This window comes from Vespula vulgaris, chromosome 9 (genome assembly GCF_905475345.1).
Source record: "Vespula vulgaris chromosome 9, iyVesVulg1.1, whole genome shotgun sequence".
Lineage (NCBI taxonomy): Eukaryota > Metazoa > Arthropoda > Insecta > Hymenoptera > Vespidae > Vespula > Vespula vulgaris.
In genome coordinates, this window is record NC_066594.1 from 6601843 (window position 1) to 6615801 (window position 13959).

At 27.8% G+C, this 13959-nt stretch overlaps 3 protein-coding genes across 9 annotated transcripts in view; 2 read left to right on the top strand and 1 right to left on the bottom strand.

The window, feature by feature from the left end:
* LOC127066080 (IQ motif and SEC7 domain-containing protein 1) overlaps nt 1-6905 on the top strand; it is a 109147-nt gene extending 102242 nt beyond the window's left edge. For 6 of the 7 annotated variants that reach the window (XM_050999360.1, XM_050999354.1, XM_050999359.1 and 3 more), the window contains one exon: nt 85-6905. In XM_050999360.1, the coding sequence (XP_050855317.1) occupies nt 85-359 (275 nt within the window). In that variant the 3' untranslated portion in view covers nt 360-6905. The remainder of the gene's footprint in view (nt 1-84) is intronic. The other variant, XM_050999358.1, reaches the window with a different exon arrangement.
* Nucleotides 6906-7842: 937 nt separating this feature from the next.
* Nucleotides 7843-9689, top strand: LOC127066093 (DNA-binding protein RFXANK-like). The gene is made up of 7 exons (XM_050999385.1): nt 7843-8058; nt 8353-8464; nt 8524-8696; nt 8766-8898; nt 8981-9201; nt 9296-9443; nt 9540-9689. The coding sequence occupies exons 2-7, from the start codon at nt 8377-8379 to the stop codon at nt 9605-9607; spliced, it is 831 nt and encodes a 276-aa protein (XP_050855342.1). The 5' UTR covers nt 7843-8058; nt 8353-8376; the 3' UTR covers nt 9608-9689.
* LOC127066089 (coatomer subunit delta) lies at nt 8947-13873 on the bottom strand. The gene is made up of 9 exons (XM_050999377.1): nt 13725-13873; nt 13497-13536; nt 12968-13191; nt 12522-12910; nt 12269-12439; nt 11865-12178; nt 11433-11749; nt 9309-11339; nt 8947-9203 (listed from the first exon to the last, which is right to left on the bottom strand). The coding sequence occupies exons 1-8, from the start codon at nt 13725-13727 to the stop codon at nt 11250-11252; spliced, it is 1548 nt and encodes a 515-aa protein (XP_050855334.1). The 5' UTR covers nt 13728-13873; the 3' UTR covers nt 8947-9203; nt 9309-11249.
* Between the last annotated feature and the right edge of the window lie 86 nt (nt 13874-13959).

Consider the following 13959-nt stretch of genomic DNA (forward strand, 5'->3'; position numbering starts at 1 on the left):
GGATATAATGAATGATCGTCGCTCTGCGATGTTATTTTTATTTTAATTGATACACCGCATTAATTATTTATCATATATTTTCAGTCGCCGGTGAGAAACCGCAACGTCGTGGGAGCGTAGGCTCGTTAGATAGCGGTATGTCAATTTCATTTCAATCTACTTCTGCGAGTTCTATGAGCCAGGGTATTAAACATCCTGGACAACAAGTGCATCCTGTTCACCCAGGTGCTACGATTCCTGGTGGTAGCAAAGGTCTCACTCAACAGCCATCTTTTTTAGGCGGCCTCTTTGCTAAACGCGAACGAAAGCTATCGCAGTCGGATGACTCAACACCTTATAGCCGTACTACGGAAGTATAATGTATCCTTCCAATAGTATATATGTAAGATTAAAAAGTGAAAACAAACTATGCTCGGTTTTATTTTAGTACGCTTTGTGAAAATACTTGATTGTCGATGTGGGATAGATTACGATTATTAAATATTTATGATCAAACAAGATGTGAGAAAAAAAAAAGAAAAAAGAAAAAAAAGAAAGAAAAAAAAAATAACAAAAAATCGGCGTCAATATACTGTTTTAAATTGAAGATACCAAAGCATTTTATCTTTATATCACACCTATACACCATTGTCTCTCATCGTCATATTGTATTTATACGAATTTATGTTAATCGTAAATCGGTTTTTAAAATCATTATATTGTCTATGTAATATAATGTTATAATCGGAAGACATTGCACTTTACAATTGTATAATCATGCGTGCACATTTTATATTATTGTATCGTTATATTCAAATACGTATTATATTACTTGGAATTTTTCTAGGTCCGAAATACAATATTAAAAAGTTAAAGCCGATGGGAGGGGAAAGGGATGGGTAGGTCAGAAAGTTCCTACATGGGCCAAAAGTTTCTTGATGATTTTGGAGATCAATTACTCTTTCTACGAGATCTTACGGATTAATTTCTTTTCTTTTCTCCTTTTACTTTATTCTTTCCTCTGAGATGGCAAAACTATGAGCCTATGATACGAGTACTGATATATATAAATATATATAAAACCATCTCGGAAAAGAGTAACTGAGATATTTAAAAATCACTTTAAGAACTTTTTCTGGGAATCCGCCCGTGAACTTTCGTGTATGAAACCCTGTATTTGAAAAATTTTTTCATTAACGAAGGTAGAAAAAAAGAACAAAGAAAAAAATAAAAAAAAAAAAGAAAGGATCGTAATGAAAAAGGAAATTTTATTTAACGACGACGGTGTATGTCGCGAAGCGCACTAAAAAAAAATTGACAGACAGAAGGAATACCCTAATACTTAAGAGAAAACACGTCGGTATATAAATTTATTGGATTGGGCAGGATCCAATCGTCGTGATCGCTTGGACGTTCTCTGACAAATTTTAAAAACAGATTTTCCTCTATCGAAAATGTGTATAGTATTTATTTGCCCTAATGTCTAACGCGCAGAAGGGTTTTCCCTTTTCATATATTATATTTATAACATATGGAAAGGATGTTGTGTGAGTATGTATGCGTGTGCGTGTGCGTGTTTATGAACGGTCCATTTGTATTTGTATTATAAATAATTAATACATTATTGTGACACGTGTATATCATCATGATTAATTTGAGAAAGGATTAAGGAATTTATTTGATAAAAAAGTGAAATAAACAAATTCGATTTGTAAAAGGAATCTATTGATAACGATAACGCAAGTATTATTGCTATTATTACTCATGCAATTGTAAATAATAATAATAATTATTATTATTATTATAATATTATAATAATAATAAATAAATAAAATAAATAATATTAATTAGATTAACAATATATTCATTAATTGTTGTTATTATTATTATTATTATAACAACAATTAATTAATAATAATATAATAACAATAAAAACAACAATAATAATAATAGTAATAATAATAGTAATAGTAATAATAATAATAATAATAAGAATAATAATAAGAATAAGAATAATAAGAATAAAAATAAGAATAAGAATAATAACGTAAAATAGTTACACGTGTAATAATTCATCTATGTAACAGAAGCTTAAAGCGATGAATTGATAAGTAATCCCTGTCAGTGTTTTAGGTGCATGTTGATGTTTTAACGATTTTCTAACGATAATGCATTTTTTGGTGTGACACACTCATTGATAAAGAATACGAAAGTATAATATATATACATATATATGATTTTCATTATCGTATGATAATACATTACTAATTCATTTGAAAATCAGGGTCGAAGAGATAGATATTATTATGTCTGAAATGTGAAACACATTTCTGCATACTTGCGTACCCCTGTCTGGTAATGATTATATTACTTGTAGACAAATTTATAATAATCAACTCTATTTATTGAATGTTAGAGAGAAGAGAAAAAAAGATAAACTTGTAGTAAACGTTTAAGATAAAAAAAAAGAGAGAGAGAGAGAGAGAGAGAGAGAGAGAGAGAGAGAGAGAGAGAGAGAGAGAGAGAGAGAGAGAGAGAGAGAGAGAGAGAAAGAAATATTTCTAAATGCGACACGTTACTGTCAACACACAACAAAGCAATATCTTTTTAACTACTGCATTTTACACAAATATTTTAAACGTATTTCCCTATGAGAATGTACGAAAAGTTTTTACACACACACACACACACACACACACACACGTAAGGAGACTAGCTAATTGAGTGCCTTTCATCAATTTTTATTTCAATATTCAAATATATATTGTAATATCAATCGTGTATATTCATTCTGACGATAAATTAATTTTCATCGGTCTAACAATGAATTTAATTTTTCTTTTTTTCTTTTGTCGTCGTTCCTTTTTTCTTTCTTTCTTTCTTTCTTTCTTTCATTTTTTGCGAAAATAAACATATTCACATTCTTTCAAATAATATCATTGTATATTTAATTTGTTTAATCATTTCGAGCCTATGTTGTGTCGTCAAATCCCCTTAATTATTTTTCTATCAATTCAAATTCAATAAACATCAAGAATTTCAAGCTAGTCCGTTTCTCGTCTCAAAATATATATATATATATATATATATATATATATATATATATATATATATATATATATATATATATATATCAAAATAATTCATTAATTAAGCATAAATAGTATTCAATTAAATGGTTCCATAGAATGTAGTCGAGTACTAATATATAAATCCAGTAATAATAGTAATAATAATAATAATAATAATAATAATAATAATAATAAAATAATAATAATATTAATAATATTAATAATATTAGTAATAACAATAATAATAATAATAACAAACAAAACTTATATAGAATGATAAAGCAAAGATTTGTAAAAAAAAAAAAAGAAAAAATCCATTTTCCTGAACCCATATGTAATTAAGAACAACTCGTGCTCGTTGGATTTATGTTATGAACGATATATTACGTTTTTTATCTTATTTTTCACATTACACATAGTAAATCATTGTCAACGTTTGTAATTAAAGTCATTCATAATAATCGAAGTAAATTTAAAAAAGAAAAGAAGAAAAAAAAGCAGGAAAAAATATATATATATATACTTAAAATAAAATATAAAATAAAAAATAAAAATACATTCAGATAATATACACAGCTTGAAATGAGAAATTAAAAGAATCCAAATCTTTCACAATATGATTAACGATCATTCTACGTTATTATTCGTGTTAAAGTATATAGATCTTACAAAGATGAGAAAACGTTCGAGATTTGCATAATATAAATGCTAACAAGCGTATGTAACGAATTCTGTTATAAATGAAATATTTAAATAAAGAGCAATAGCAGGGAAAAATTATTCGTATGCCTTATATACTGCCGATAATTCATCGTGAAACGGACGAGAAACAGACTAACGCGTTGCAAAAAGAAGAAAAATGAATAAATACATTCATATATATAAATCTTTAAAGAGTCTTGTTTAACTTAGAAAACGTGCATTCTCGATCCATAAGTTAAAAATTGAAATGAAAATGAAAAATGAAAATACGTTGTCGAGAGAGATGAAAATGAGAAAAGAAAAAAAAAGAAAAAAACCATTTTAACGAAAGTAATAAACTTGATGAGCTTTGGAAAAAAGATAATGTTTAAAAAATGTTCAATGTCATATATTTTTGCTTCAAATTCTTATTCCACGATGTCTCAGATGCTTCGATCAAGTTCAACCTATTTGTCAAAATCACTAATATTCATTTAACGGAACACTAATTATTGTGTACATACATACAGACATACATACATATACACATATTGCACAATTATGTGTAATAGAAACATAATAATATAAATAAAACATAACATTTATAAATTGAGATGTAAATGGATTATACAGGAAATAATACTTAATTGATAGAAGGAATATTCAATATATCATAATCATGATTTTTTTATTTTTTATTTTTTTTTGTAATTGTAACAAATACAACAAAACATTCAGTTTATCTCATTTGAAAAGTGAATATTTTAAATTTCCTTTGTATTTATTCTTTATAATAAATGTAGAAATGTATTATTGATATTTTGAATGATTCATTCTATCAACAACATTATTCAATAGATAATTAATAGAATGAAAATACAGTTAAAAAATAATGTTGTATTCGTTCGATGAAACTAAAGTCTTACAGTTTGTAAACGCCATAATTCATAAAAAAAGATGATTAGAAGTATCCATAAGTAATGATTAATCATTCAAAAGCTTATGGATCATCAATGACTCTAGTCCCTTATGGCAAAATTCATCATATGCTGTTAAGTAGTAACTATGGCTAAATAATCTAAAAAAAAAAAAAAAATGGATTTGTTAAACTTTGACGATTTAAATAGTAAATACAATCTCGTTAATTAATAATCGATTATAACAATTTTGTCATTATAATGGGATCGCGTCAATTTGTTTATATACTTTATTAAATTGCTTTGATCTATTTCCCAAAATGTGAATCACTACAAAATTCTGTGATAATCTTATACGAGTGAAGAAGACTGATTAGGAAAGTCAACTGTAAATCTCTACAAATACAAAAGTTTATCGAAAGATAAAAAGGAAGAAGATGATGACGATGATAATGATGAAGATGAAAAAAAAAATATTAAATGACGAGCTTTGTTCCAAAAATATTGATACGTTTGTTTCTCTAAAAAAGAGTTGATCATGTCATTCATATAGAAAATATAATATTACTATATAAAGAGCTAATTGGCTTTAACTAAACAACCAAATTGAAATGAAATTCAAAACGAGATATTATGTATAATATATATATGTATGTGAAAAATTTATTATTGCATTGACAAAATTAGTTGCGAGTGCATATCTTTGATTAAAAAATCGGCGAGGTAAACGATCTAATATAATACAGCAATATATAAATTTGCCTAAGATATCAAATTCGTGAAATGAGAAAAGAAAAGAAAGAAAAAAGAAATTATAATACCAACAATTTGACGCGATCCTTTGTAGCGTATTAACGTGTAATTAATATTATCTAAGAAAATGAATTAATTGTTCGACGATTTGATAAGAAACGTTGCGTACAAGTATATAAAAATTCTCTCTTTTTTTTTTTTGTTTGTTTTTTTTATAACGAGTATCACAAAAGACCCTAATGGATAATCGTAAATATAGTGCGAATGAATGAAATGATTTATCTATATTATTCATCACTTACAAAATATTCTCCACGTGTGTATTATGATCTATCATTATTAATAATCTCCATCATTGCTAACAGAAAATTCAATAGATTCGTCAAAGAAATAATGACTAAACCATATTTACATTATAAATTAATACAAATTATAAGTAGAATTATTATTTATTGATAGCAATAAAATTAAAATTGAAGGACTGATACCCCTTTCAAAATGTAAAACTTTCATAACAATTTTGAAAACTAGAGATATATCGATGCTCGATATTTACATAGGTGATTCTTAGAGATATAAAAACTGTTTACTCATTGCCTCTGTCAGCTCGAGCACTGTTAACACCAACATTATTCCCAAACTACAGATGTTACTTTAAATATAATAAAGATAGTTTCCCAAATACATCATCATATGAGATGATTTCTTATAAAAACAAATAACATACTTGTCGTATATACGAGAGAAAAAATGTTTGAAAGAAGAAAAAAAAATACAAAGTAGAAGAATTTCCTTTACAAGAAATTAAAAATATCAGAGATAAATCTATAAATATAGTAAATACAATGGAAAAAACTCATTGAAATTAATTTTCTAAATTTCTTAAGATTTTATTCTACAATTATATAATTTGAATTTATATCTCATTGTCTGTATGAAAAAAAAAATCATAGTCCTAGATTTAAAAGTACGTTTGCTCCTGATTAACAAAGACTGACAGATACAAAGAATTTGTATTAATATTTAAGGGATTTCACTGTGACTAATTGGAAAGTGCATAATCGATAGAAGATAAATATTCTTCCTAGTAATATTACCTTGTCTATTACTGTCACATGTAATATAATTAATTTAATTTTATTTCTTGCAGAATGAACATCATTTCGTATTACTAAATATATAACACATTAATATTTTTTTTTTTCAAACAAGTACCTATTATTAAAAATATATTATTTAACAATTACATTTTATATTATATATTAATTGTAGAATAGAAGCATAATATATCATAAAAAATGAAAAAGGAAAGAGAGGAAGAGAGTGAGAAAAAGAAAGCAATTATGAACTAAAATAACATGTGCGAAGCCAAAAATAACTGACAATACAGATTACATCTGAGTAAGAGTAAACAATCTCATTTGCGTGTGAGAAAAAAGGAGATATTTGTAAAATATTAATTCCAATATATTAATCTGTAAATAAACAATTGTTGTGAGCGTGACAGTATGAATTATTATTATCATTATTAGTAATATAATCGATGACATTAATCCTATAGAAATTATTTAGAAAAAATGAAGGCACGATTGTACATTTATATTCACAAGTCTTGGTAGATAACCTATGTATTACTATTATTTTATGAAAATAAATTGTACTTTGTAGTCACATGAAACGAAATTCTATTTCTTTTGGGTGTTATAAAACAAATTTTACATTATAAAACGCATTGATAAATACGAAGTAAATCAGAAATTATTGAGAAAGTCCATTGTACTTTAGAACATCAAAAACATTTCTCTCTCCAATATTTGATGATAAGCGATCGACTTTTTATATGGCATTATTATTTTTACGATACTGACACAAAAAAGTCGACTGAAACAATTATTAACAAATTATAAAAAATTAAATTAATTAACACAATGAATTTTAACAATGGATAAAAATTTTGCGGTAAAATAACGGCTATGCTGTTATTTTTTTCTTTTTTTATTTTTAATATATAAAATGTCTATAACAATTAAGTTTAATTACATATGATTAGTGAAAACATAAATGCGGTAATTCGACTTCATCAAACATGATAAACAATAAACTACACAGTACAAAACAAATTTATTAACAATATAACCTAAACAAAATTCGAAACACGAGCTATGCAAAAGTCGTATAATGACTACGTTGTCACCGGTGTTGTCGGATCGACGGAATAAAAATAGGACGGTAGTGGGGGATGGTAGGACAATGTGTAGTAATGTAGTACGAGTAGTGTAGTAGCAGCAGTAGTATTGTTAGGATTAGGTTAGGTTATTCAACGTATCATAAGACATAACTCATGTCACGTGACGAAAATGACGTAGTATAGAATAGCAGTGGGGGTAATTTGACGTCATGTATACCCTCGTGAGGGTATTCTCCTGGCAACTACGGTGATCCCATCGATGCAGTTTTTTCTTACCGCGCAGTTTGTTTATGTATACCTGTGCTATCGAATCCCACGACCTTTGCTCGGCTCGTATAACCCCTTATTACTGTATAATAATAATATATATATATACGTGTGTGTGTATTCAAAAATATAATTATACATTATGTTAAGAAATATGAATGATAATGCATGGAGAATCTGAAGAATTTACGATACAACATCGGTATGATACAAATCCGATGGAATTTCAAATTTGGCGCTAATGTCGACACTAATTTGGAATGCGCTTTGTCTTTATTTGTAAACAGATATATATTTGAGCATTTTATTCCAGTTATAATGGATGATTAAGATTACTTTTAATTTCTTTATTTATTAATGTTTGAAGTTATGCCGTATACTTTTTATTATTTGATATGGAAATATATTTAATAATTAAGTGAAGCAACTTGTTTAATAAATGCGTGACATGCTGTGGTTTAATACAACCAACTGTTTTGTATATATTTTCATGTAGTCTAATATAAATATTTAAACGGTCATGGAAAATCGAATTCATGAGGAATTAATTATAAAAGAAGAAGAAAACGGAGAAGAAGAATGTGAATCTTCAACAAGCAAAAAAGAAGGTAAAATTTTTATCACAAAAGTGACGAGGAATAAATTTAAATGTTATTGCAATCTAAAGGAACGACACGAGATAACACTGAAACGGCAATTGGTATACGACCAAGGCCTTTGATCTATAAACCAGATAATGCAAACATAGGGTGTAGGTCAGAACCTATAGAAAGGAAATGGCATTGGGCACCAGGAGCATGGCAAGATGCAACCAGAACCAGTGCCTTTCAACCATACAAGGTACGATATTTCTGATTCGTTATACATTACAATATTCTTTACTCTATTCTTATAACAATGCTCTTACAGCCGCCGACTTTGTTAACTAATTTGCAAAGAGGTAATACGCGAACAAAAATACCTCAACTTTATGGAAGAACAGACATTACATTTCATACGTTAGCTGGCCAGGGAGAACTTACTCCTGAAAGCATTCAACCAGGTTCCTTGCCCTTGTTCATGATAAAATAATACAATATTGAACAATTAGTTACGTTCTATGACACAAATGTTTTATTTTGCAGGATCTGTAGATCTTCCAGATGAGAAAGGTTTAACAGGTCTTATGTGGGCTGCAGGATACGGACAATTAGGTAGTGCAAGACAGCTGTTAAAGGCTGGTGCAAACAAAAATTATCGTGGTCACAATGGGGAGACTCCTTTACATTTAGCTGCTGCTTATGGACATCATGATCTTGTAAAGTTACTTTTGAATCATGGTGCTGATTCGAATGCAAGTGACGAGGTCTATAAAACTTATTTATGTATTTTTAATTATCTTATACATTGTACAATATAAAAAAGAAACGAATAGTAATAATTGAATGTATATAATTTAGGAAGGAAACACACCTCTTATTTACGGAGCTCATGGCGATCATCCACATGTTTGTTTCGAACTTTTGTCTAGAGGGGCAGATATTACACATCGTAATGTGCACAATATAAGTGCATATCAAGCTGCAATAATAAATAATTCGTTAACTGGTAAGAGTATAGTAAACAAATGTATATAATAACAGAATTATAACTAAAAATTAATTTGAAAAATTATTAAGAAAATAAACATGTTTCTTTTTGTAGCTAAAGCAGTTATTGAAAACTATCTGTTGCAGCAAGTAGTAAATGTACCATCGGATATATTGCAATAACTTGTTAATTATATATTGTTTAAATATTTTTAAACGTTGTGTAAATATTATCATTATTATAATAAATATATATTATTTTGTATATTATCTTTAATGTCATTTTATACCATAAATAATTATTTTTTAAATATATTGATTTTTAATCAAATAAAAATGTTTAGATGTACATAAAGAAATACAAAATATAAAATATATTTCTCAAATTGGAGAAAAAGTAGCTACATATTAAATGTAAATGCAAATGTAATAAAAGTTCAAGATTGATTAGATACAATAATTAGACTAATACCAGTAAAAATAATTTTATTATAATATATATATATATAGACTCTACCTATTATCCTCTTAATATTAACAGTTTCTACACATTGGTAATGATCAGGGTAGATAAATAATAATTTCCACCGTTTTTATTTTAGAATATCTCTAAATACGATCTAATGATTCCAAAAAATTTAAACAATATTTGCTTTCATTTGACATATCCATTAATTGCATCACTTTGCAGTATTGAATAATTTGCTTTGTTTTAAGCATGTATTAATGTAAAATATATAGTTTTTTATTATTATGTTTTTAACTATAATACATACTTCCAAATATAACAATATGAAAGTTTTATTATTTATATACATGTATTAATTCATAATTAATTCGAAACGGCTTATAAAAGTCAAATAAATCCATTCAAAAATAATTGAGAAATTATATCTCAGAATGTGTATATAAAAAGTCCTAGACACACACATGTATCTATATATATATACACACATATATATATATGCATAAATGGCTTAACTGTGTTCCATAAGTATGTATTAAAATGATCAAAAGATAAGAATTTTTCAATGCAAAGATCAATACGTTTTCATCTTTTTTCATTAAGAAAGTATATTTTGTGATAAGAAAAAAATATGATTTATATAATCAATATATATCATATATATTTTTATGTAATAAAAGAAATATTTATAAATTTCGGTAACTCAAACTAAAGTCACATCACTAAATGCTTTTATACATAATTCTAGTATAAGGATTAAAGGAATTGGTGCAACTATAACATTTAATAAATTATTAGAAGAAAAAATTCTCTGTTTACAATTTTATGTTCTTTTTTTTTCTTCTTTCTTTAGTACACTATATCATCATATGTATGTAACAATGCACAAAAGGCATATAGACAGTGAAATAATTATTTTCTTCTCCAAAATAGATGAAAGCCTTTGTTAGTAATGTTTAATTTGATATAAATAATCAAACATATAGCATCTATAAAATATCCTATATACGCGATTAATTCATTAAAATTTATATATCTGAAGAGGTTTATCCTTTCTTTTGTTTTCTTTTTTTTTGTTTTAATTAAAATACGGCTTTTTTTGCAGTTTTATATCTGACAAATTAATATTGAACATACATTATAACAATATGATTGTAATGTGCACATTAATATACTGCAATACATTTTTGCAGTGACCATGGATCATCAAATAAATGATCATATGGAAATAGAAATCTGATTGGCATATGAATACTAATTAGGCTAGTTACTTATTATTAAAATTATATTTTCCAGTGTACCGTATTCACTTCCGTGTGTTCAAAGCGTATGTAGACTATTATCTACATTCTCTGCAACTTATACCACTTCGTAATTGTCAGTAAAGAAAACTGTTTCTATAGAATGCTTTACAGGACTTTCATCTTCTACTAGTATAACTTCCGTGATCTGAACATGAAAGAAAAAAAGGAGAGAAGAAAATAATAAATATATTTGTTGGATGAATAAAATTTGGAAAATTTCTTAAAATTTATACGATACCTTAATTTTGGCATATGACGTTTTTGATGCGAAAGAAACATGAAGTGGAAAGAAATCTGCAGATGTAGAAGATGGAGCAGAAAATTCCATTGAACCAGATTTCGTTGAGGCATCGACTAGTGGTAGTGACCATACTAATATATTTTTCCTCGTTTCGTGTGTGTATTGGCCATCGCACGAGCTTACTATAGGAGTGCACCCAATTGGAAGCGGAATGTTTATGTTTACATCATTTAATTCAAGATCATCTTGTTCTAATTCATACTCAATGTTTACATCCCAGCCTCCTTCACCATTTTCACTAGGCCAACAGTTTACTGAAGAATGAAATAGTTACATTGTTTTGAATGACTTGAATCCAAACAATTTCACATAATTAAAAAATCTTTATATAATCTTTAAAAAGTCCTTAGCTCATTAAAAAATTCATACTTGAAATTGGTAATGCTGTTTCATCTTGAGCTTGTAGACGCCACTTTAATACACCAACATCTGTGTTCAATGGGAATGGTTTAGTAGGTATTTTCAATCCAATTTGACCACGAGTCCTGAACAATTCTTTATCGACATTTGGATGAGTTTGTAACTGAATTCCTCTCGAATCCCTATTTTCAAGCTGGACACGGATACGACCCCATTTTTCATCAGAGATATGTAATGTTACTAAACCATGTAATTCAAAGTGTTGAAGACCTCCATCACGGCCGACACGTACGTTAAGTCTCTCTTCTTGTCGCAAATGAACACTGTTTTTACAAAGTTTATTGATATGAATAGATATTTATTAACATTTATTAAGCATTGATTTCGTATAATAAAGGAGGAAAGATACGTACGGTTCAGTATTAATTATCTGAGGACTGATTGGCACAGGCTTTGTTCCCAATGCTGTAAGTGGAGTGCTTACAACATTTTCACCTTCTTCTTTTAATTGATCAACAAACGAATCAACATCGCGAGATTTTCCGCCAAGTTTCATTGCACCTGGACCAGTATTAGCTGGCTTTCTATAAACACGTTTTTTATTTTTATATATATATTTTTTTATATAATTATATAATAAAAATGTAAAAAATTAATTGAACTCACTGTACTGGGGTATACGTCGATCTAACTGAATCTGATACAAAATTGGCAGTGTCTCCGACCGTAGGAGTTGGAGTGAAACCACCGCCGCTCCCGTAACTACTACCAAAACCTGGATTCTTGATACCGGTTTTCTTATTTGCTTCCATTCGCTGCCTCTGCAATTCTTTAGCTTTCTCACGCATTTTATTTTTAGCTTCACGTTCTTGAGTCATCCTTACTGCACGATAAACCTTTTCCTCGTGAGAATCCATTTCCACAAAAGTTCTAATCTGTGCAAGATTTACACTTTCTCTATATCCTAATGCAACTATTTCATCAAATGCAAATATTAAATTGAATGCGTTATCCGCTATTTCAAGTTCATCCATTGAAGTGCAATATTCCGGGATCTAAAAAGATATAGTTCTTAATTTACAGTGTACAACGATATATAATATATTACTTACCACTCTTGCAAAAAGTCGTAAAGTTTCTAAATCTTCCAAGATATTACTAGCCTTGGTCGTAATGAGTAACATGTATACTTTTTCTAAAGGTTGATAAACATATCTCACAGATTCTGTTTCAACAAAAGTATGCTGTTTACCAGAACTCATTAACTTTGGAAATGCAGCCAGTAATCCTTCAATTCTTGCTTTTGTCATTTCGACAAACTGACGGGAAATAATAGCTAAAAAACAAGGCCATGTATACGTATGTATGTGTCTATATTCTCTATTCATCTTTATCTCATTACAATATTTTCTTTTAATTATTTTAGTTAAAAAATACAATACTTTTGTCCTTTATATTCCCAAGTTATTATTATTGAAATATGAGTAATACTGATAAACATGAATTCGTAAATGATAAGCACTTTAATCTACTATCTACATTGAATAATTTGAGAGAACCGGGTGTATTACGAATGGGTGAACACACACGTGAACACGTAAATGTGTAATCACATTATGATCTAAGAAAAAAAATACTTACTTTTTCCCGCCTTCGTGCATACAGCAGCAGCGATAAGTACCTGAAAATGTAAAAATCAATTTAATACATAATTAATATGAAAATTTGTCTTACTTTAGAAAAAAAATAAAAATTGGCAGTTGACATCTGCAAATGGAGAAGTAATATTGTGTGTTCATGTGAACTATATTGAACGATAATAATTCCTTTGACATCGATATAATTTTATTAACAAGTGGATATACGTACCATTTTGAGAAATAATTCTAACGCGCTACGTGCTTTATATTAACCTAATATAATTTTCTTTTTTTTTACATAAGCCAATCTATTCTCCACATCACATATACAAATATAAGTCATGAAGTAGAGGGCGCACTGTGCTGACGTGTGCCATAATGAAAGGCACGTATATCATGAATTATATAAATTGACTAGATTGGCAATAGATTTGTTATTTTTTGAAAATGAAGAAAACGCATTA

Excerpts from the sequence above, each read along its gene's own strand:
- LOC127066093 (XM_050999385.1), top strand. The coding sequence starts at position 8,377 with ATGGAAAATCGAATTCATGAGGAATTAATTATAAAAGAAGAAGAAAAC. Across the intron at positions 8,697-8,765 it reads GTGCCTTTCAACCATACAAG|CCGCCGACTTTGTTAACTAA; the intron begins GTACGATATTTC and ends ATGCTCTTACAG. Across the intron at positions 8,899-8,980 it reads TCCTGAAAGCATTCAACCAG|GATCTGTAGATCTTCCAGAT; the intron begins GTTCCTTGCCCT and ends TTTATTTTGCAG.
- LOC127066089 (XM_050999377.1), bottom strand. Across the intron at positions 12,911-12,967 it reads TACGACTTTTTGCAAGAGTG|ATCCCGGAATATTGCACTTC; the intron begins GTAAGTAATATA and ends ATATCTTTTTAG. Across the intron at positions 12,179-12,268 it reads CAGATAATTAATACTGAACC|TGTTCATTTGCGACAAGAAG; the intron begins GTACGTATCTTT and ends TTGTAAAAACAG.